A 23,828-nucleotide genomic window follows, 5' to 3' on the forward strand; every position below is an offset into this window, starting at 1 on the left:
ACATGGGGGTTTACAGACAAACTCTCTATTTAATCTCATTCCTGTCTAGGCCAAACAATTGAGATGTTAAAGAGATCTCATGGATAGATCCCAAGTTCATCCCAGAAGTCACAGATGTCGTTTCGTGATCCTGCTTGTGCATGTGAATGTACCGTGAGGTTCATAACAAGCCAGCCAATGTTCGGCTCATAGCGTGGCCATGACGGGGAGTGTTGCTGCTGACAGAACGGGCTCATGTCAGTATGTGACCCGGGGTCACCCGCATGGGCGAAAGAGCCCCAGTAACACAGCATGCGGTTGGACAGCAGACGTTCAGCTTGAGTGAAAGTGAAATTCGCCACAGGAGCTGAGTCAAACAGAAAGGGAAGCTCGGCACCGTGACACACGTGTTGATAACAGAACGTCGAACCGGACCACACGCGAGGGTCGCTGGATACCTGATCAAACACGTACATCCACACTGAACTTCCAGACAGTACTCCAGCACGGGCCGATTTTCGGGACGGGCACAGAAAGATGTAATCTGTAACAATCTAAAAGTTAAAGACAGATGGTCAGATATTCTGCTGAGTTCCTATTGAGATCTTCAATAATATAGATTTTTGATTGCAGACTCAATTTGACACGTTGTTGACATCTCTTCTCAAACTCAAAATGACTGAAACATTTGTGAGATTTCTTACTTTTTCTTAGGAGAAACATATGAGATGCTGATACAAATTTATCCATTTGCTCTCCGTTAAAACTCATTGATGTCTATGTGAAATTATTAATCATTTCATAGATGTGATGTTGCTTTAAGAAAGTACATTTCTGAATCTTATATAAACATACAATATTGAATGTTCACAGTTGTATATGGCAGTGTATCGGATGACGTGAAGTGAGTGAATGCTGTTTGTTTTGTGGGATTCACTGAAATGATCTGTGGTTTGTTCTGAGCATCATGTCAGTGTAGGTTAAGTATCTATGTCTGTTACCTGGTAACCAAACACTCATCGGATAGAGAGAACACACAGCCCACACACACACACACACACACACACAGAGAATCTACCGCCTGCGGTCTCAAACGCACACACACATACACACACATCCTGAAGGGATGTTAAGTGACTTTCTGACTGTTGTCTGAACGCTGCAGATTTTTACCCAGAAGTCACAGGTGATTTGATTGACAGGCGGTGGTGACCTTTGATATCTCAGGTGGGTTTTGCTGTGGGATGCTGACTGAGACCAGAATATCAATAACATCTGATGACTAATGAAACCACAAGAACCAGACACCGTAACACACACTGGAGCTACAGCGCCCTCTTGTGGACATGTTCATGTTACAATGCGAAAATCCTGTTCACAACCCATATCTCTGGCTTCTAAACAACTTCTGTACAATATATAAAAATTAAATTATATTACAGTGAATCTCACAAAAGCTTAAGATGAGATTCCAGGCCTTTTTACTGCTCAAGGAATAACTTTTTAAATATCTATTTTATGATTTTTGATGAAAGTCAAGCACATTTCCTCCTCAATATTATAATGCAAAAATGTCTCATTCTGTAATCTCAGACTTTTATTTAATTAGTATCTATACTAAATAATAATTATACACGATTATTTCTTATTGGCATGAATTGAACTGTAATGTTTATTTTTGTGATTTTTTAAACCTCATGTTGGATTTTCATGTTGGCATGTTGTTAGCATGTTGATGGCGTGTGGCCCAGATCAACTGCTAAAGAGAAACACAGATGACAGATGTGTCACACACACAGTTTTTTGCTATCTTAACGGGGACCTGCCATAGACTTTGATTGTTTTAATAGCCTACTGATCTAATGGTTTTTATATATCCCCTACCCCTAAACATTCCCATAACCTAAAACCTCACACAAACCTTTACGTATTTTTAAATGTCCATCATTTTGTATCTTTAAAAATCAACATCCAAAACATACACACCATGTAAACGTCCGTCCATTGGTCTCTCACCTGTGCAAGCATGTCCCTGCGGTCTGTGTCTTCATAGAGAGGCAAATATTTGCGCAGGATTTTCATGGCGTGCTGTTTAAATATGGCTGTTGTGTAGATGGTGCACTCAACCGGCGACACAGGCTTAGTAAAGACACCATACACAAAGATGATACCTTCCTCTGAGGTCGTCCCTACACAACACACACACATCATAATAATAATAGACCTGCTTTCATTTAAAAAATAAAAATTATTTTGCAAGCCACAATTTGAAATTTAGTTGAAACTGTGAATGAGATTGTAAGTCGTACCAAGCAGAACTTTTTTCTCCTTCTGCCAGTGTCCCTTCTGAAAGGCCGTCACCGACTGCTCCTGGATCAGCTCTCCATCCACATACGGTCCCCAGATTTCAAACACCTCCAGAAAGCGAAACGGGTTGACCAGCTTCGAGCCTGGAGAAACACATGACACCTGCTGATGATGATGTTCTTCACATGCAGGAGATGTTGAGCGCAGCGTCCGTGGATGTTCTTACTGGATTTGATCTGTGCAGTCAGAACCGCCTCAGGACTCAGAGACAGCAGACACACGATGTCCGACAACGAACAGTTGGTCATCTTAGCAAAGTTCTTTCCCATTTTCAGAGACTCGTGCCTGAGGAACATCACAGGGTTTCAAATGGTGACATGGATGCGTGGAGAGGCATCGTGTGTGTGTGTTTACCGTGTTTTAAGGGGTATAGAGAATGGTAAACTCTGAAGAACGGCCTGTTTGAAGAGCGCTTTGCTGCTTTCAATCATCAGATGGAGACTGACCGACTGAGCTCCTGCACTCTCTCCAAAAATTGTCACCTGAATTCACACACACACACAAACACATTTAATTAAAAAATTTATTCAAATGTACTGGCTCAGTGGTTGCTCTTTCATAGCCGAGGCGAAGTTTTAGTTGTGTTTTATTTACGTCTCAACTGAGTCTCAGATGTTTCTATAGGAGAAATGAGAAGAGAATCAAATGAGAGAGTAATTGTTGAAACCCATGAAGAATATGGAGGAATAAAATGTACAGCATAATGCAATGTAAGTCACTTTGGATAAAAACGCTTGCCAAATGTATATATGTAGATGTCAAACGAATATAGATTGTATAGGTAAAATAATCTGTATTTGAATACATTTGATGAGAAATGTTTGAGTTGATATTGAGATCTTCAATAATATTGACATTTGATTGCAGACTTGACAAATCTGAGCTCAGTTTGACACATTGTTGACATCTCTACTCAAGAAACTCTGAAACTCAAGACACTTTTTCTCAAGAGTAATATCTGAGATACAGATGAGACTTAAGCAACATTTCCATCTTCTTTAATTGTCTAGGGGGTATAAGTGAGATATAAAAAATATTTCATCTTTGATTATTCAAGTTTCGATCTTCTTTAAATGTCTAGGCCTATGGTCTATAAGTGAGATATTAAACAATTTTATCTGTGATTATTCTTTCTTATAGATTGATACATTCTTACTCTGTTTGGGTCACCACCAAAAGCTGCAATGTTCTTCTGGACCCAGATCAAAGCCACCTGCTGATCCAGAATCCCATAATTTCCCACCGCTGATGTCTTTGGGTTTTTCCCTGACACCAGAAACCCAAAAGCCCCTGAAGACAAGCAAAATCAGGGTTTATTTTGGAGCTTGGTAAAGTCACGACAAATGGGTTTTGGATGGTGTATCTCACCCAGGCGGTAGGCCACGCTCACAACCACAGTGTGTGTGAAGTTACTGATGTATCGAGAATCATAAAGCGCTTTGGAGGCGGAGCCTGCGATGAAGTCACCACCGTGGATCCAAACCATTACCGGCAGAAGTTTGAGCGGTGGAGTTGGCAATTTTACACTTAATGGAACAAAGACATTCAGGTACAAACAGTCCTCGCTTACCTGCCAAAAGAAATGAATATTATCTCATGTGAATGTGTGAAATCATATCTACAGGAACACTCACCTTCTTCGGACATTCTTCATACAGGGGTCCGATGCAGGCCTGCATGCACACTGCTCTGGGATAGGTGGCGTCGTACACCCCTCTCCACGGCGTGACCCGACGGGGGGGTTTCCAGCGGTACGCACCCACGGGTGGATCAGCAAATGGTATCCCATAAAAAATGTAACACTTATCCACCATCACACCCTGAATGGTTCCATCTTTGGTGATCAGTTTGGGCCCAACAGGACCGTCTCTGTCATTTTTGTCGGTTTGCAGGTCTAACGTGTGCTGATTTCTCAATGATGTTCCTATAGAGAATCCACGAATCAAAGCTGCCAGATTTAACTGTTCTGTACTGGATCCAGTTCTGATGAACACAAACACAACCGCACACATTCCTAGTGAACACCCACCATATGACGGCATATTTGCCTTCAGTGTGTGTTTATGTGAGATGATGGATCTTCTCCTCTCTTCTGACTCTTCAGTGATCTGATACTTAGAAAAAATGAGGAAGAACTTGAGTACCCAAGAACTCTTCTGTCTGCACTTGTGATTGCCATTAAAATACACACAACTGGGACAGAGTGTCTTTTGTGTGTGTGTGTGTGTGTGTGTGTGTGTCTGTGTAATTAAAAGCAGTCTGTCTCCACTTCAGATAAAATTAGATAACATTTCTTGCACCCCCAGTTTAGGGAGTGTGAGAGATTACAATGCATTACAATTTTTTTATTTGTCTCCTAATAAATAATTTGCTTACATAATTCTACTTGTTTTACATTATCAGAATTGTCTTGTTAAATTATTTCTGCTTTATCTGTATTATGTTGTATTTCATCAGATTTTATTCTGCGTTGTTGTTCTTCTGCTTCTAAATATTCCAATCCTGATCAGCGTCTCAATACCTCAAACTGCTCAGGCCTTTTTAGGTGAAAATTTGAGCTTTTTAATGGAACTTGGGATAGGAAACATCTTTACATAGGTACTTATAAAATAATAAGCTGATCATTTTGAGAAATTGCAATTTTTATATAATTTATTTGTATTATAAATGACTTCTGATTAATAGTGATACATATCTTTAATACAAAATGCTCAATGCATTACTCAATGCTGTGAAAGTAGGAATTTTCATCATAAAAGTTGCATCTTAAAGAGCTTAAATATTTTTTATATTAATAAATTTCGTGTTTTCAATCTTCATATATGATCAGATAAAGATTTTTTTAGTATTTTCTTTCGAAGTTGACATACGTGGAGCGAAAATATAAACAAATCACTACCACCGCCACACCAGAAGGCGGCGACACTCGCCGAAGTCCAGTGACGTACGACACTGCGCATGACGTCGGTGCCTGACAGCAACAATGGCGGCTCCCACAAAACGCGTGAGTGAAACGCCAGCCAGGAAAAAAGACAAAAAGAATAAAAATCAAGGTTAGTTCATTTATTAAGTGTAATTACTCTGTGTTATGGGGGCTGGTTTTGCTTTTGTTATAATTATCTATGTAGACGGAAATATTGGAGATGTTTAAAAGCAATGCAGCTCGTGTGAAGAATTGAAAAAACAAATAAAGTTTGTTTCAAATGAATGTATTCTTTATATAGCTGTAATGATTTATTATTGTGCAGTTAGACGTGCATGTGATCAAACTTTTTTTTCATTTGTTGAATATATAAACATGGCATGATCTTTCGGTAATGGGACTTGTAAAAATAAACATATTTAAGTACATTCGTATAATGGTTTAAGTTCTGAGCTGGAATCTGAAGGTTGCTGGTGTGTGTCCTGCGCCTTAAAGTATTTAATCAAGGTTTAGACTTTTTATGATAGCACAAGCATCCTGTAATTGACTTCTTATAAAGGTTTTGTTTGTCATGCAGAAGATGAGACTGAACTGCTGACAGTACCGGATGGCTGGAAAGAGCCTCAGTTCACCCGAGGGGACAACCCTAAAGGTCTGCTGGAGGAGAGCAGCTTCGCCACCCTTTTCCCCAAATACAGAGAAGCGTATCTGAAAGAGTGCTGGCCCCTGGTGCAAAAAGCACTTGGAGATATTGTGAGTGTTTTAAGACCTCAAGAAGGGCTTTCTGTTAATGTTTGTCTTTAATGAATGTGTCTGATTTCGTGTCATCTCTGCTGTTGTTCTGCAGTTCATCAATGTCACACTGGACCTGATTGAAGGCAGTATGACTGTGCACACCACTAAGAAAACCTTTGACCCATATTCTATCCTCAGAGCAAGAGATCTCATTAAGTTATTGGCTAGAAGTGTACCGTTTGAACAGGTAAACTAGCCTTTTTATGTGTAATGTGAATGTAAGGTTTCTTTGTTAATTTTGACTGCTTTGTTGACCATAAGAGTATCTATTTTGCGAGTACTTTTCTTAGAGGCCCGTGTCTGCAGTTTGTGGTCAAATTTCTTTCACAGGTTTTGTAACTGACAGAAATTTCACATTCATGCACAAAATACTCCATGAGTCCTTTGGCAAGACTGATATAGTTGTTTTATAAGTATAAATTAAGTCTCTTCTTTTCATTTCAGGCTACAAGGATACTAGAAGATGATGTGGCATGTGATATAATAAAAATTGGCACTCTGGTGCGAAACCGAGATCGTTTTGTGAAGAGAAGGCAGAGGCTTATTGGCCCCAAAGGCTCCACACTAAAGGCGAGCAGAATCTCTCTTTAAAAAAGTAATTACTTATGTGATGTTTTATTTTATTTTCTCTGGCATGATAAATTCTCATCAGTTGTGCTTGTTTCAGGCGTTGGAGCTTCTCACCAACTGTTACGTAATGGTTCAGGGTAACACAGTTTCTGCTCTGGGCCCCCACAGTGGCTTGAAGGAGGTGAGAACTTTATTATTATGCTTTTACATTTTTGAAGAACCTTTTAAAAGTCACAATTAAGATGTGTGATATTTAGTAAACAATCATGTTTTCTTCTACAGGTGCGAAAAGTTGTGATGGACACCATGAAGAACATTCACCCCATTTACAACATAAAGGTAGAAAGAAACTCTGAATTACATAAAGATTTTCTTTACGTCTCATTCTTTTAGTGCAGGAATGGCATAAAACATGTTTGAATTTCACTTTAACCAGAACATTCTTTTAAAGATCTAGTCTGCCAACCAAAAGATTTGAATTTCTAAATTTCGTCTATTGATTTGTAAAACAGCATAAGGTTAAAATTCAGAATTGTAATTCACCTGATTTGAATCACTCAGACTCTTATGATCAAGAGAGAGCTCGCGAACGACCCGGAGCTGCGCACTCAGAGCTGGGAGAGATTCCTGCCAAACTTCCGCCATAAGAGTGTCTCCAAGCGCAAGCAGCCCAAGAAGAAGACAATTAAGAAGAAAGAATACACACCATTCCCACCCCCTCAACCAGATAGCAAGGTACCCACTGTGCCCACTGCAGAAAACATCTCCTTTCATGCGCTGGGAATTGGATATATTTATGTTCGTATGTTTATTTCTGCAAACAGATCGACAAGGAGCTGGCAAGTGGAGAGTTTTTCCTACATGAGAATGAAAAGAGACGTAGAAAGATGAAAGAAATAAAGGTATGAGAGTCAATTTCCGATGATTCATTCAATTGATTCACTCAAAACTGATTCACACAAAATGTGTGTCTGCTCATTTCTTGTCTGAAGGTGAAACAGGCTGAAGCTTTATCCAAAAGACAAGAGGAGAGACAGAAAGCTTTCATTCCCCCGAAAGAGAAACCAGCTGTCAAAAATACCAAAGCAGGTAAAGCAAACACATAAAAGAAACAGACTGCCGGTCTAGATCCTGTCCCAGAATAAACAGAAAATAGTGTCATCATCAATATAACATTCCTTCACATCAGTTCTTTAAAAAGTGCACCTGTCACTCCATATTTAGATGTTTCCAAAAGTGTCAGTGCCTGTGGAGGAATTAATATTTTGTATTGACTATGTAATTAATTTGATTAATTTCAAATCCATTACATTAATATACATTTGTGATTCTCTTCTGACAGCATCTACAGAGGATAAAATTGACATTGAGGCCATCAAAGAAAAGGTCAAGAAGGCAAAAACGAAAAAGCTTGGAGCTCCTCCAGCAAACCCTGACAGCTCTTCTGTCAAAGACACAAAGACGAAGAAAAAGAAAGTCAAGAGCTAATTCTCATACTTCATTTGGACTTTCATTCAGACCGCTTCTGTTTAAGTAGTTTTACTGTCATGAGTTATTGCAACATTATGTTTGTGCTCAGTGTGTTTATATAAAGAAATGTTTCATATCGCTCTGCTGTCAGGATTCTCTTTGACACACTGCACGAATTACTCAATGATTTGAAGAAACTGTCGAAGAGGACGTTAAGAGTTAAGGCATTTGTCACTTTATTATTTCAAAGGAACCTAAAGAAAAGCAAATAAATAAAAGATATAACAAACATTTTATGCACGACATGTTAAAACTGCTTATTTCTCCCACATAAACATAAGCGACTTAAACCAGTACTTCACACCTGAATCAACATTTCTCCATGTTTTATTCACCCTCTAGGCATCCTAACTGAATATGTTTTTCTTCTTGAAGAATAATTCAGTCTGAGTTATAATACAACGTTTCCTATTACTTCCAAGCGGTAGAATGGGAGTGAATGGTTGTTGACTTTTTGAAGCTTCAAAAAGGCGAATCGATGTCATTTGCTAGAAAAACTAGCCTCTTGTTCAGGCGCATTTGAGAGATGACGGATGCTAGACTGAAATTTCATAGCACTGTCAATATGGATTAAGGGTTGAGGTACCGCTTTAATGTAATGGCATCAAACCGGCTTTTCTTTTAAGCGATAGCACACCCCAAAATAAAAAAAATTGTCATTTCTTTAGAGGCATCTGGTTGTAAACTTGTAAGTGACTCTTTCTTCAGTGGAACACAAAAGAAGATGTTTTGCGAAATGCCTCAGTGATTTTGTGTTCATATAATGGAAATCAAATTGGATTTATGTTGTTTGATTATCAACATTGTTCACAATATCTTTGGGAAAGTCATACTGGTTTGCAATGACATGAGGGCAAGAAAATGCAAGAATATTCATTATTTGACTAACTATCCCTTTGACCAAAGATGATATTTTTATAATTGTAGTCATTTCACTCATATACAAACAGGTTTGTGTAATAATGCTGCAGATAGAAAACCGAGAGGAATATAAGCAGAATGGACACAGGTCTGATAACCAGAAGAGCTTTGCAGAATGAACCGCAGTAGAACAGCGCAGGGTCCCAGTCCGGCCTCCAGTTATAACCTACACACACAGTCCATCAGGTTCGCTTTTGTAGTAAGGTCCTATAAAAAGAATAACTACTGTGGCCAAAAAAAAAAAAACAGACACTTAAACCTAGGTGTCCCGATACTTTTTTGGGCCACCGTACATTCAAATGCAGAATGTGAAAGATGTCTTACTCTTCAGGGCGTCCCGCGTTGAGTTACCTGTGAATGAAATGAGAAACCTCTGAAATGAAATGCGGGTTGGTAAGTGTGATAAACTTTGTGTTTTAAACTTACGACACAGGTTGCTTTCACATTTATCTTCGTTGCAATTGCTGCATGACTTCCCGTTTCTGTACGGATGCACATTGGGGTAATTTCCTCTGAAAACACATCAGCACATACTGAGCACCATTTCTCACTGTTTGCACGAAATTCAGGGGTCTTTACACGCTCACCCACACTGTAAACTGCTAATAACTGGGGTCCCAAATACTTTTATATACTTACGCTGTAGCGTAGTTGCACACAAATATGATTCCAGGATTAGATGAAAACTTTGTGTCGGCCACACCTTTTGGACATGCTTGTGCAGCACAGCCGACCTTGTAAGTGTCCGCCCAGACAACCTGCCCAGACCACAAAAACACACTTCTCTGTCAATCAAAACTCCAGCACTTCTGTTTTTAGTGTGTTTATATGTTGTTATATTTTTGGGTCAACTCCATCTGAAAAACCTGTCTATCATTGGTCGGCTGGGAAAGTATTTAGCATGTAAGTCCACTACGATGTTTAAGTACAAAACGCTGCATACCTGTGTGTAGTGTCCGCAGGCATGTGTGCACTGGTTACTACTGTAAACATAATCCTTGATAAATGCTGGGTCTGTGATGTCGAAAAAAGGTTCAGCAGTCCGTGAATGAGAAAAGAGCAGAAAAAGAACTGTAACACAGAGCAGAATGTGCAGACAGTCGCTCATATCTGCTGCAATGCGGCCAGAGATCAACAAACAGGAAACGTTGACAGCGGATGAAGCAGGAGGTTTACAGCTATAAGATCACACAGAATTTCAGAATCTGTTACTTCTGCATTCTCATACACTTTTAGCAACCAAAACTACTGAGTCATTCAGTATGACCACATGATTTTATACCACATACCCAGTAGGGTTAAACCTATTACCCACAAACCTAAATACACACAGAACACTCGCAACTAATTTACTGAAACTTGAGATGGAACTTAATTCTAAAACATTTGTATTGGTAGTGTGAACTCTGATAAAGTTAACATTCCCTTTGGTAAATGATTTATCTAGTGCTAAAACATGAGGTTAGCCAATGATATTGCATTATGTGACAAAAATAAAATCTAAAAACAGATGAACATGAATGGTGTCGTTTGTCATAAACCGGAAATAAAGGTGTGAATGTGGTAGTATATCTCGCTCTATCTCTCGCTCTTTTTTTCTTTCTCTCTCTCTCAAGTTATTTGTGTTCATTATAGCCCTCCTGTGGTGATTTGTGTGCAGTACTGCAAGTACAAACAAATACATCTCCACTCAAAAATCAAAACATTGTCTACTAGTGATATGACTGAAGGAAAAACATTTAACAAGCATTACATGTTTGTTGGTTCAGAGTTAAATTCTTGCTCCAAGTTTTTTTAAAACCACTTACGAAGAACCCCCCAAAAAATAACTTTACAGAATAACTATACAAGCAAAGTCAAGTAAAATCAAGATTTATCAAAAATAAGAAGTGTTCCCACAAACAAATGATGAATTAATGAAATATGCATTTTGGCGGTAGCCTACTCCAGCCATAATCCAACTGCAGCTCATGGTGGTGTCATTGTTTGGTGGTATGAAAGGTAATAGATTTAGGTTGATCCAAAAAGATAAGCTGTAGTTGATAATATACTTTTCTCACACAAAGTATAGATCTATATAATTAGTTTTCACAGTATAAATGCAATGTTGCAAACATCTACTGGGTGGCTGTAAGTTACCAGAAGTGTAGTATGCAGTGACCAGTGGTCTGGTGGTAATGTGCACTTCACCAGTGCTTGGTAGATCAGGGTTCAAATCCAGCTTTGGGTGATCTCACATCTCTTATGTGGTCCAGGTAAGTGTAAAGAGATAAAATTACCAGGAGATTTGATTCTGACATGCAGAGTCCTGTGGCTGAGGGGTAAGAATCACTGGGTTAGAATTTGGTAGTTGAGGATTCAAGCTTACTTTGTGTTATTGCTCACATTTCATGTGTTTCAGGTTTCAATAACAGGGATAAAATTACCAGGAGGACTCCTTCAGTCATGCAGTGCCCAATGGCTCAGTGTTAAGGAACACTACTCTAAGATCAAGAGGTCTTATAAGCCAGTTCCAAGGAACTGTCAAGTATTTTTGTAAAATTTAGGTAAAATTTAGGCTTCTGGTGTATAACCCCCTGCGGCTGCACTCTTGAACCTGGGGGGAGACACGCTCCAACGTCTCCCCCTTTCACGGTTTGGGTATCTTCTCACGCCCTCCAGTCTTCATGTCTTCATGTCTTGCTTCTTCCATCCGGCTGGGATTTGGTTCCTGGTTCCTGCTTGATCTGTTTCCTGTGGTGATTCCAGTCATGTGCTGCCTTTGAACCCTAGACCTTCTGATCTAGTTCCAGTGCTCTTCCAACTGAGCCATTGGGTCCTTCACATATGTGACACTTCTCCGGGCGTATTTATCTTTTTTTTTAAACAAGTTGCGCATCAGAGACTAGATTGAACACTTTGAGTGTCTGAGTCAAGGATTGAACCTGTTATCACTTGTTTCAGTCTCAGAGCTTGTACCCCTCAACCACTGGGCCCCGGATGCTTTACTCAGTTCTCCTGGCTAATTTATGTTTTTCTTTGATCAGGTCTGCATAAGAAACAACTTTGAACGTTTAAAGATCCAGAGCCTGGACTAGAACCCTGCACCACCTGTTTTCATGTTAGTGCTCATAACCCTGGGCTATTGATCCTGGTGGGTGAAGTAAATCAAATTCACAAGTTATTATGTAACTAATGTTTGTAAAATACCTTAACCTAAAACATTGTGTTTGAAACCAGCACTAATGCCATTGAGACACAGGAGCTGATGGACACAAGTAACACAATTCACTTTTGGGAAAGATTGCATATGACTGCATATCTGGTCATCAAAGAGATGTCAAACTATGAACCCACGGCATCCTGGTTTAGTTTCAATGATCGTACCTCTGAGCTTCTAAATCTGATGAGGTTCCCCTGAATTGCAGCACATTCACAGGTTATTATGTTATGTCCAAAAATACTTAAAACACAAAATCCTGTGATTGAACCCAGACACTTTTGTTTTAAATTCAGCTCTTACTCCACTCAGCCACTGGAGCTGGACAGCACTAAAAATATTTTCGCGGTAGAAGATGTCAAACTCCTGATTTCATTTCAAAGCTCATACTGCTGAGGGATTGAACCTAATGTGTGAAGATAAAATGACAGCATATTCAAAGTTTATTGTGTCCAAAAATAAAAAACAACAGAATGTTGTGTTTGAACCCAGAAGCTTTCAGTTTAAGTCTTGCACTCATTTCCCTGAGCCACTGAGAAGATACTGAGTGTGAGATACATTCATCTATTGACTTTATATCTGGGTCATAAAAGAAAGGTCAGCAACTGTTGTACACACTGCCAAAGTTTAACAAAGACATTCTGCTGGAAGTTGTGTAGGAAATGGATCATAGTTTAAAATTAATGAATACTTATTTCACACAATTACTTATAAAACAGAAAACAAACAGTGTGGTTGTAACTTACAGTGAGACAGAGAAATGGGCCAGTGACATGTGGCGGTACAGAAAATTGACTTGGGTGGTAAAACTAGAAAGTGGAGAGAGGATTTTTGCCAAAAAAAGTTACAATTTTATCCACATTTCATCATAGTGGTACAGATTACAGAAAGCGAGCAGTACAGTTCTTTTGCATCTATCATTTACGTTGAAAAAGATACATATATAAATAGATAAACACCGATAAACAATTACATTATGATTCAGAGAAAGATACATTTAGTCATTTAGCAGACGCTTTTACAAAGGCACTTATATCAAGGAAGTCTAAGTAGAGCTATAGCGGGAAACAATTGCACTTACTTGGTAAACATAACGCATGTGTGAGTGTAAAACATATCTGTATAAAAAGTCAATTTAGTCAAACATCAACCCCAGTGACCCTATAATAAAAATATAAGTTTCAGACCGATCAAGGAAAGTCATGAGCTCAAATAAGCCACATGTCAGGTTTAAGACAGCACACAGAAACCATTCTCCTGTTTCAGATCCGTGTTTTTAGAGACGGTCTGAAGGAAATTATCCCAGTCTGGAGCTGATAGAGGTAATTCAGTCTGGAAATGATTCCAAAACCTGTCAGTAAAAGCAAATATCAGACAATCATTTCAATTCAAATCCCTAATACAAAAGCAGTCTCTGAGAAACACAAGAATTCCAATGTACGTATACTGTAATGTGCAATAAATAAACTAAACTAAAAATATTGTAGTGCTTTGAATATGATTAAAATACTACGGACTATTTGAAGGGACATTTGCAATAATGCCATGTGTTCTGTTCTAAAATGTATTTCTTTTATTTTCACTATTTATATAATATTTTCCCAAAATACATTTTCAGTACAGCTTCTTTTCAACAATGCACAATAAAAAGTTAATTAATGTCAACAAATGTCCGTATTTTTAGTTGAGAAGTTTGTAACAGAACAGTAACACGGTATTACCACGGTTAAAAGTAGGACTACTTTTGCCATGATATTACCATCAAATCTTTTTGTTTTTATATGTAGCTTTGATGTTGTATAGAATTGTGTATTGATCTCACTTGTGATGGTATACATCAGGGTCCCGACTCATTCTGTTATTGAAGCCGATGTACAGGTCGTCCCAGAGTCGCCCAGTCACAACCACGTGTCTCATCACCCCCACTCTGTTTTTGATCTAAAAAAAACATTTATTTTTAGGGATGTTTGCCTTAGCAACAGTCTGGCAACCATCCACGAGACTCTGGCATGGTAACGATGGGATTTAAATGCATGGGCATCCAATTTCAGTCCTTTCTCAGTCACCTCTTCATACGGGTGATCTCTCTCCGGTCTCTTGTCTGGAAAGGACAGATCCATGAAATCCACTAAATAATCATAGCCTCCATCAGCGGCATGAAATCATCATCCGTTTCAATGACCTGACACATAACATACAGTGAGTGTAAAGTCCACGCTGGTTTATGTGTTTGCTTATGTTAAGAGCAGCTTTGAGATCCACCACCTTTCCTATAAAAAATTCTTTACCTTTATGACCAGATTGTAGCCTTTAAATCCTGCCCAGTTATAATAAAACTGGATCCAGGTTTTGTGTTTAAAGATATCATTGGAAATGGAAGCATTCAGCTCCTCCAAATACAAGTCAAAGTCCCAACTGTCCTTATAGATCTTTGTAGCGTTTTGGGGTTGAGTGATTGCCTCCCTGGGGTTTGTCAAGCACAAAGAGAAAATAAATTATGAACAGAATTAATGGCAGAACAAGAGATGGACATTATGGCATCCACACATAACATGCATCATACAGACGTATGCAAACATGCCATATACCCTTAAAAAATACAAGTATACTTCAAGTTCATTTGATTATATTTACTACACTATATATAAATGTATACTTGTAAGTGTGGTATCTTAATTGTACAAAGCTGGCTAAACTTTATAATAATATAGTGTAGTTTAAATATTTGACTTAGGCCTGACACTGGTTAACTTTAAGTACACAAAACCCTTTCTTTGTTTATTCAAGTAAACTTATGTCGCACATTTTTACTATGCATGTAAAACTGAAAAATATATGTTTGAAAGGCTAGTCAATCAAAAAGTGTAAATCTAAGTTTACTTGAAATACGTCTATAGAGTAGATATCTCCAAACATATTTTGACATTTCTGTCTAAAGAAGTATAGAAGTATATTTCTGAAAAGTCAACTGAATATAAATTTTCTAATTATATCATTGAAAAAGAAGTATACTTATAGCACACTTGAATAAACTTTGTAAGGGTATACTCTTACTCACATCATACATACTAGCGCAAACATCCTACATACTAAGATATGAAAACAGACCTGTTGGATTGAACTGCTAAAGCCTGAGCCACATCCAGCACAGAACAGGGTAAAGGGGTCCAGGTTAGGGTATTTGGACAGGCCTTACGTATGGATGCATTCAGATCTTCTGCACTGTTCTTAATATTTGTCTCCTTTATGTACCTGTAATCATGTTTAAATATTTAATACTCATATACAGAAAAAAACATAACATGGGCTTACATTCCCATGGTAAAACCGTAGTATATTTTAACATACCATGGTACAGTTTAATTCATTTGTCAAGAAATTACCGGTCTGAGGGATGGGCTTCTGTGAAGTAGCCGGCAAAAGGACAGTAGATCTTGGGCTGTAAACTCTTCACCAGCTGAGTCTTATAGTTCAGCAGTTTCTTTCTCTCATTTTTAATGAAATCGGCCTTCCAGCTTTCTATCAGAGTAAATACAGCGTTAAGAAACAGTGAGATCGTGATTCCAGACTGGAGTCAATATTAGTTTTTATAATACATTGTGTCAATCAGTTTGCTTTCAAACACTTTCTCTGAATGCTCTCTGTAACTATGGTCAAAACAACAAAAATCACAGGTTTCATAACTCACCGGTGTATTTCCCACCATGGAAAGTCATTGGAAAGCCGGAAGCGCCGCCGGCGAAGTCGCTCATCATCACGTCGACACCTTGTGGAAGACGCCCGTTGTTCGGGCGGGTGCAGTCGACCGTATTCAGGATCATGTGACCTTATGAGAGAGTTCAAAAAATTTCAATTGGCAACGTTTTGTGTTTTTTGAGTTAATGATGACATTAAAAGTGTCCGTGGGTGAATAGTGTGTTATTTAAACTAAAATATCTGAGGTAGCCTTAGTTTGAATGACAGTAATTGAAGGTGAAAATAAAGTATCATTTTATGGATTTTTTTATCAAGAGAGCAGTTTCTGTTATGTTGGTGGCGTTTCTTCAATATTGTGCAACGCACATTTCTTCTTTTTCATGTTTTATTGACTAGGCCTACATGTCTGTAAAAACAGCTAGGCTACGTTACCAAATGTGTCATGTTTTTACATTTCTTACAACTCATCTAATGAATGTAAAACATTTTCTGTAATAAAAGAGAAGTAAAAAACCTTTATATTCCACGATTAGACATGTGTCCATCTCAGGATGAACACCGTCCATTAGAATCATGAATCTCAGGTGCTCATCAACCTAACACATGACAGAATATGAAAAAAAATGGTAAAACCATTTTCACCATAGATGTGTACATTAGGTAGGCAAAAAAAGGCATACATTCTGCCATACGCCGAAAGGCACAACAATGATGTTTGTTAAGTTCACCCCGCTTCTCTCCAGGTACCTACAACAAAGAAAACAAAAACAACCTGTTGATCTGATCATGTCGGGCAAACCCTGTGAGTTTGATTTCTCTTGAGGTTTGTCTCACCAGAACACCGGCCGCGAGGTGTCTCCAACATAAATGGGAATATCTGGCCGCTTCTCGGCGAGTAATTTCAAAGTGGGGTAGCTGAAAAAATAAAGAGTAAAGAAATTAGATCACCGGTCACAGTCATCATTGCCTGCTCACTAGGGGCTTATAACATGTGCTAGCAAAAACAAAGGACATACGAAATACATGACTGTGTGAAGTGCAGAAGAGAGAGTTTTTCTAATATTTTGGTGGGTAAGAAACCAACCTCAGATGGTCGGAGTGCATATGACTAATGTAAATGAGATCCGCCTGGCAGAGTCTCTGCATGGCGTCAGATGGGGGTTCGTGTAAGAGCCACCATCCTCTGGCAAACGCTGGCCCGGTCAGCCACGGATCAAACATCATCCTCTTGCTTCCAGCTTTAAGTTCCATGCATGCGTGTGTCATGTACGTCAACTAACAAAAACACATACACACAACAAAAGATACACAGCACATTTATATGTGTCAGTTACATTCAAGTCTGTTATATGGAGTCTTATATTCTTGTGTCTTGTCAGTGATAGCTCGGTCACATATGGCGACAGTGTTTTTTCACAGAGTTGTAGTTGTATTATGTATTTTATCATTTGTTTTTATGATACAGGCCAGCCCTTCGGGTTAATCATTAAACCGGGACGACAATCCCAAGTGTCATTTATTAACACATTTATTGAAGGAGTAATATCAATTAAATCATTCATCAATAGAAATATTTATATAGGTAAAAATCTCAATTTCTAAAAATTGACCCACATGACTGGTTTTGTTGTCCAGCATCACAAATATTAAGAATAGGTAGAGATTACTGATTTTATTTTACCGTGAGTTCTCCAGGTTGTAGGTCTTGTGCCTCTCGGGGGTCCAAAGTCCAAGGGTCTGGTGGATTCAACTCAACCAATTCCAAACTGCAATCAGTATCTGAAATCACTACCTCTATACATACACACAATAGAATGGAGGGTGTAACGCAGGATGTTTTCCAAAAGCATTAACTAAACATTTCATCTACATATTACACAAGTTCATATTTAAAATTATAATCACAATTTTAAATGGTATAGAACTGTAAATTTGGATGTAGCTACAGCATATGTTTAGATTATTACACTATTTATTAGTTTTGGTCAACAAACACACACAAACGCAGTAAAGCGGGTGTTTGTGGGTGTGTCAGTAATAACTTGTTCTAAAGTTTCTTAGAAATGAATAACCTGTAAGTCCGTAAAAAACAAACATGAAATCATGTTCTTATTCTTTTACAGTTTTTCTTGATTGCTTTAACACATTTCTTGAAATTATGCCTCATATTCTCAAAACCGTAAACACAAATTCATAACATCTCACCCAATTCCCCAAACATCCTATATTCAGGTCAAATTGAAGCTCTCTTCTCAAAACCATTCGAACTTGCTGAAAAAACAAACTTTTCCCACAGACATGACACACAAGCCCTCAAAATCACCCAGACGACAACAAAGTCACACTGGTGAGATCAATTCAAAACACTGTTTCTAATTCCTCTTATTGGGATTCAAGAATAATTTGACAGCTTAGTGTTTATTAGAATATACAACATAAAAGAGTGCAGATAGACATCTTGTTATAGTAGACGTAATAGATATTTACATCTTGAAACTTCAGTTCATTATATTGTGTTTGTGTTTTCTGGATGAGAACATGGTTAACCTTGTTTTTGTGTGGGTTATGTACAAGTTGGTGTATTGATCTGAGAATGTGTTTATAGTTGTTAGAAAATGGCGAATAGTTTCAGGAATTGTGTGATAGCAATCAAGAAAAACTCTATTTGGCTGCAAAACAACATTACATACACATTCATTCTTCATAGTGTTAAAACAGACAATGAAACATCCCTCTTTTGTTCCTGTCATGTTCTTCTTACCGAGTTCATCTTGAAGAAAGCTGTCTGGAGGGTTGACATACTCCATGGTGGACACATCAAGTTTCCAGTAGTGTTTAGTACAACGCACTGTTCTGTTACACATGCACACAAACACACACACAAATTAGACACTTGTACTTTAATGAAGTAAAGGATATCTGACATCTCCCTGCGCTATATCTGTCTGGTAAATAATACGCGCACACATACAGTACACACTAAACAGATAGTGTAAACAAAATTTTAGAAATTTATTTAAATTCAAGAATCAACAGTTGAAACTATTTGAATAAAAATGATCTTTGGATAATGTTCTGCATCCACACAAAAAATGTACCCACCTGCCATCTAAGTCCTCGATATCTTTAATGAAAAGTCCTCCCTGGTGCTTGCATTGGTTTTTGCATGCCCGTGCTTTATCTTTGTCTTTGAAAATGATGTAACATTTGCCATCCTCTGGATTTTTCTTGAAATTTATGCCATCCTTTAGTTCACGGACTGCTGATGCCTCCAGTCGCAAGACCGTGCGTGATACCTGAGGTGTCATTGGGCTGCAGCAGCCTCAGAACTGATTTTACTTATCAAATTATTCAGAAAAGAACAACAACAGGGTGAATTTACTTTAATTAAAAAATAAAATCTATACTTTTGACAAATCTCCTTTTGGAAATAAACTCTTCAAATATATATATATATATATATATATATATAAAATAAAGAATAACAAAGAATAAAAAGATAAGGAATACAACAAAAAATTATGTCTGTACTGTCAAGTCAGAATTTAATCATCTTTAGAAAATACACACGCACTAACAGGTTGCTTTTAGGAAATTCAGATCCTACGATCTAACAACATCCTTCTATTAAACTTTTCATAAAAAAATTACTTTGCATTAATGTCATGTATTCTTTCCTATATTGAAGATATATACATATAAATAGTTCGATTTTTTCTTGTAAAGCTTCTTGAATTAACACAACATTGTGAACAAGCCCTATATAAATAAAAATAAATTGAACATTAAATAATCTTGACATTACTTATTAAAAACTATAAGTTAAAATTCTAAATTCATATTGATTTCTCAAGATTTCAAAGTAAATGTATAGTATAGAGAAGAGAATCACCTGTGCAGGATGAGAGTGACCTTAGAACAGGGCTGAGCGTACATGTAATGTATGTGACAATAAAAAGGGGTTGGGTCAAACATACTGTTGAAGTGTATGGAACAATATTTGACCACCACACATAGTAAATCCAATCTTGATTTTCTATTCTAACAATAGTCTTCATACTCGATAGATCCGACTCTGGGATATGGCTAGATCTTATATATCTAAAATTTGAGTCCAGTTTCACTAGATCTCTCTCTGTCAGCAATTTAAAACTGGAAATATCAACTCTGTTGTGAGACAATACTTTAACCCAACCACCGGGGTCATATTCAGAATTTCTCTTCCTCCAAAAACAGGAGTCAATCTTCGTCTCACAGCAGTGCCAGCACTTTCGCCAAAACTGTTTCTGAATCATCTTGATGCTCATTGTCAAACTTCGGACGAGCCAGGCGTGCCTTCTTGGGCAGGAGGACCTTGGGGGTGCTTCAGGATTTCAATCTAAAAAACAAAATCCCACTCTTAATCACTGCATTGTCACTTATGTTTCTGTGGTAAAATTGCATGTTTTTCTCTTTACAATCAATCGTTACAGTATAGTATCTTATATAATCGTTATGAGTCAGTGGCTCCAACACCTTTTGAAGGCATGGCACCCTAGTTATTATTTTACATGCATGTCTAGTAGTTAAATTTACATGCATACATACCTATATAAATTAAATGCAGATTAAATGACAGATTTCCATAGTGACGGAGAATCGCTTCCTGGGTTTACATACAAAAATCGTTTTGGAAGGCTGCATCCTTTGTGTCCTTCAGAAGTGGCATCATCTTAAGGATGTGGTATACGGAGGATCCTCAACTTAGATTTAAACGGAACGTCCTTCCTAGGACGTACTGGGAGAAAAGGAAACAGGAAGTACCACGTTCCTATGACAACACATTGGGCTCTCAAACACCTGTCAAATTAATATAAATGATTTCTACATGATTTTAAGAAGTGAAAAGTTGGTTAATTTCTACCCTAAACAATGCCAGAAGCATTTACCATTTTACAATAAATGATTTCTTGCCCTACTGTTTAAAACGTTTACGAATCACCAAACTAATTACCTAAACTAACACAATACACCAAGACAAGGGTGTTAGATAACATTAGGTTTAAACAATACCTTTGTTTAAAAACCTGTAATACATATGCTACATATAAAAGCCATAATTTCTGAAACGTTAAAAATATTGTACCATAGGCTGTGCAATTTTGTGGCATCTTGATTTTTACTGTGGATTACGCCTCCAACGATATGTGGACCGTAGCAAGATGGCGGATGCGTCGACGACGTGTTTGCAGTGGACGATTTTGGTATCCCCAGGAATTCGAGTTAGTTTTTTCCACGCTGTGAAACACCAAATGGCAGCTAATAAAAAGTTTTTAAAAAGTCAAATGTTTAAGCAAACTCTACAAATTTTCATACGTGACATTTGACATACATAAACTGTTGCATTCGCTTAGCTTCCGTTACCTTGTTTGTACCGCGATATGTGGCTTCCACCGTGTTCGCGTTATACTTGTGTGCTCCAACATTTGAGCAAAATGATGAAACCTCGAAATTGTAACGTTCAAGACTTGCTCTCAAATGTATGAAGTTGAGAGCCTACCTATGGAGAGCGTCATTACGCGCCGGTCCTGTAGATGGTAGCACGTGGCGATCTCTCCCTCTCGATGTTATAACAGAAGAAGACACTTTATCAACAGTGCTTCAGAGCTCAGGTGGTGTTTGTAATGAAGACGTAATGGTACAGATATCATCCTCGCAGCAGGTCGTCATGGCCTTCACCGCCGTGCTGCTGGTATTCGTGCTGTTTCCGCGCATGTTCAGCGGCGGCGGTGGGAGAGAGAGTCCGTCATTCGACCCGCGGATGAGCCGGAGAGGTGCGGACACAAACCCTTTTAAAGTTTGTTTACTAGTTTGAACTGCTAGTTTAAAGTCCCAACTTCTGTTAACTAACTTGAAATCTGACGTTGACTTGGTTTTCTTTGCTATCTTAACGTTGCGTCTTGTGTTAGATGTGTCACGAATAAAGAGAGTCAGTATATTTGATTTCTGCGCTGCAGGGCCCGGTCCGGGTCTTGGTTCTGGTGCCGTGAAGAACCCGCCGCAGTTCCACACGAACGGGCAATCTGTGAAATCACAGAGTGTGGAGAACGTCCATCAGATGAAGAAACTGATGGAGCAGGAGATGAAGAGTGACAAGTCCAATAACAACAAGGGTTACGTCTTCACCCTCATGCCCATCTACGCAATCAGTGTGGGACTCTTTGCAGCATACAAATTTCTAAAGGTATTTGTTTTACCATTGCATTGTGGCGACCTTTCATTCATTCATTTAAAAAAAAAATAATAATAATTTGACTGCTTTTATAACATTTGCTGTCCTGAATAAAATCTGTGTCGACGTCCTTAATATTTCCTTTCTATGTTTTAATGCAAGGTATGACCATTTGTGCCATTCAATGTGTGTGTTTTTGTGATTACAGATCAAGTCTGCAAACGACTCTGAAGCTCAAAAGGCTAAAACAGATCAAGGTGTGAAGAAATCTGCAGAGACGGGTAGGTGTGCACGTGTGACTGCATATCTTTAAGTCACGGTAACTGTCACAGAGTTAAATCACTCCTCAATAAATGAGCCCTATTACTGTTTCACTAACATTGTTGTCCCATAGAGAATCAGCTGAATGAACTGGAGCAGCGGTTGGCTCAAACGGAGAAGATGCTGAACTCCATATTGACCCAGCTGGACCCGCTTACAAACTGGTGAGCCTTAAACGTATAAAGGAATAGAATAATTCAATAGGTGAATTTCCACTTCTACAGAGTTTCAGCCACACAGGTTTGTTTTCCACCTAGCTATGCTTTGTTTCTTGTTTTTCTGCAGTGTGAAGTCTGTTGCCATGGAGCAGAAAAGCGAGATCATGTCGCAGCTGCAGTGCATTCGGCAGCTAATGAAGAAGAGGGGAATGGAGTTTCCAAACATCAAAATAGAAGGTAAACACATCTGTTCCAGTACAAGCCACCTTAGATATTACAACAGTATAGAGAGTAATAAAAGGCCATGATTCGTATGCAGAGAGTAAAATCTGTAATTCATGTTCACGATTCTTCGAAAGAAAGTGCCGTAGGCAAATGAGGAGGATAAACAAAGTAGCAGTGAATCACCCGACGTCACGAAGTGCACACCGTGTTTAATTCACACAAATTTAGAATACAAATGTGTTCACATAATGTTTGCCTCTGGTGTGAGTAGGTCTGCAGGTTACAGGTTTATGATTTGGCTGCAGATGTGTGTTGAATCATATGCTTATGTATTTCAGAACCGGCATGTCAAGGTAATCTGGATGATCTCATAGACCCTCTGATTGATGCAGAAACTGCAGAAGAATCAGAAACGCACGCTGAAACAGAGTCAAATGATCAGAGATCACTCCCACCTGACACAGAGGGGCAGAAGAGGATTGAAGAAGAGGAGGGTGAACATGAAATGGAGGAGGAGGTGGCAGATGCGGGCCATGAGAGTGACTCCAGTATGCCCTCCCTCGAGGACTCTGGTGAAATCACTGTAGATGATGTCACCATCGTTCAGAAAGTCCCAGACGATCTGACTGGTGGATTACGAAGACGCTATAGGCCGGAGTAACTGACCAGAGTCGCATATCAATCTATTTATATATTTTATTTATTTATTTACTTGTAGTATGAAGGGTCTGATGAGGCTCTCTTCATGGGTTTAAAGGTTTTCCATCAACATATTTTGCAGACACGTTTGTATTTTAAAGTCTGCATAAAATAAAAATTTGACCCTTTAATACTTTAGTTTGTGGTGCATGTTTTTTTCCAAAGTAAACAATAAAAATTGTTTAAACTTGAAACACCCACGATGACAATCCAATTCGTTGCTAAAGATGAAAT

General features: G+C 38.3%; 5 protein-coding genes and 1 long non-coding RNA gene across 6 annotated transcripts; 2 read left to right on the forward strand and 4 right to left on the reverse strand.

Annotated features, from left to right (window-relative positions):
- Window positions 1–77: 77 nt before the first annotated feature.
- Window positions 78–4,358, reverse strand: LOC130421227 (crystal protein). Its single transcript, XM_056749009.1, has 8 exons — window positions 3,981–4,358; window positions 3,715–3,916; window positions 3,503–3,636; window positions 2,701–2,828; window positions 2,513–2,631; window positions 2,289–2,429; window positions 1,996–2,168; window positions 78–533 (listed from the first exon to the last, which is right to left on the reverse strand). The coding sequence occupies exons 1-8, from the start codon at window positions 4,356–4,358 to the stop codon at window positions 78–80; spliced, it is 1,731 nt and encodes a 576-aa protein (XP_056604987.1).
- A 950-nt stretch (window positions 4,359–5,308) lies between these two features.
- krr1 (KRR1 small subunit processome component homolog) lies at window positions 5,309–8,242 on the forward strand. Its single transcript, XM_056748449.1, has 10 exons — window positions 5,309–5,399; window positions 5,847–6,022; window positions 6,117–6,251; window positions 6,509–6,634; window positions 6,732–6,815; window positions 6,917–6,973; window positions 7,196–7,369; window positions 7,459–7,536; window positions 7,627–7,723; window positions 7,977–8,242. Exons 1-10 carry the CDS (start codon window positions 5,330–5,332, stop codon window positions 8,120–8,122), a joined length of 1,143 nt encoding a protein of 380 aa, XP_056604427.1. The 5' UTR covers window positions 5,309–5,329; the 3' UTR covers window positions 8,123–8,242.
- A 281-nt stretch (window positions 8,243–8,523) lies between these two features.
- Window positions 8,524–11,837, reverse strand: glipr1a (GLI pathogenesis-related 1a). The gene is made up of 7 exons (XM_056749011.1): window positions 11,738–11,837; window positions 11,584–11,681; window positions 10,029–10,082; window positions 9,725–9,843; window positions 9,512–9,597; window positions 9,410–9,436; window positions 8,524–9,251 (listed from the first exon to the last, which is right to left on the reverse strand). The coding sequence occupies exons 1-7, from the start codon at window positions 11,835–11,837 to the stop codon at window positions 9,097–9,099; spliced, it is 639 nt and encodes a 212-aa protein (XP_056604989.1). The 3' UTR covers window positions 8,524–9,096.
- A 1,677-nt stretch (window positions 11,838–13,514) lies between these two features.
- cmah (cytidine monophospho-N-acetylneuraminic acid hydroxylase) lies at window positions 13,515–19,288 on the reverse strand. Its single transcript, XM_056749012.1, is given in 15 exon segments — window positions 13,515–13,635; window positions 14,107–14,222; window positions 14,351–14,433; window positions 14,436–14,466; window positions 14,573–14,747; window positions 15,393–15,536; window positions 15,668–15,803; window positions 15,973–16,110; window positions 16,495–16,576; window positions 16,661–16,727; window positions 16,815–16,895; window positions 17,065–17,255; window positions 17,662–17,774; window positions 18,742–18,833; window positions 19,083–19,288. Coding segments are annotated over 15 exon segments (1,776 nt in total).
- A 235-nt stretch (window positions 19,289–19,523) lies between these two features.
- LOC130420897 (uncharacterized) lies at window positions 19,524–21,522 on the reverse strand. The gene is made up of 4 exons (XR_008906733.1): window positions 21,384–21,522; window positions 21,106–21,257; window positions 20,568–20,819; window positions 19,524–20,358 (listed from the first exon to the last, which is right to left on the reverse strand). It is a non-coding gene; the product is annotated as an uncharacterized LOC130420897 (long non-coding RNA).
- ccdc107 (coiled-coil domain containing 107) lies at window positions 21,368–23,725 on the forward strand. The gene is made up of 6 exons (XM_056748429.1): window positions 21,368–21,793; window positions 21,977–22,203; window positions 22,400–22,472; window positions 22,586–22,676; window positions 22,798–22,907; window positions 23,234–23,725. The coding sequence occupies exons 1-6, from the start codon at window positions 21,502–21,504 to the stop codon at window positions 23,554–23,556; spliced, it is 1,116 nt and encodes a 371-aa protein (XP_056604407.1). The 5' UTR covers window positions 21,368–21,501; the 3' UTR covers window positions 23,557–23,725.
- The last annotated feature ends 103 nt before the right edge of the window (window positions 23,726–23,828 follow it).

This window comes from Triplophysa dalaica, chromosome 5 (genome assembly GCF_015846415.1).
Source record: "Triplophysa dalaica isolate WHDGS20190420 chromosome 5, ASM1584641v1, whole genome shotgun sequence".
NCBI lineage: Eukaryota > Metazoa > Chordata > Actinopteri > Cypriniformes > Nemacheilidae > Triplophysa > Triplophysa dalaica.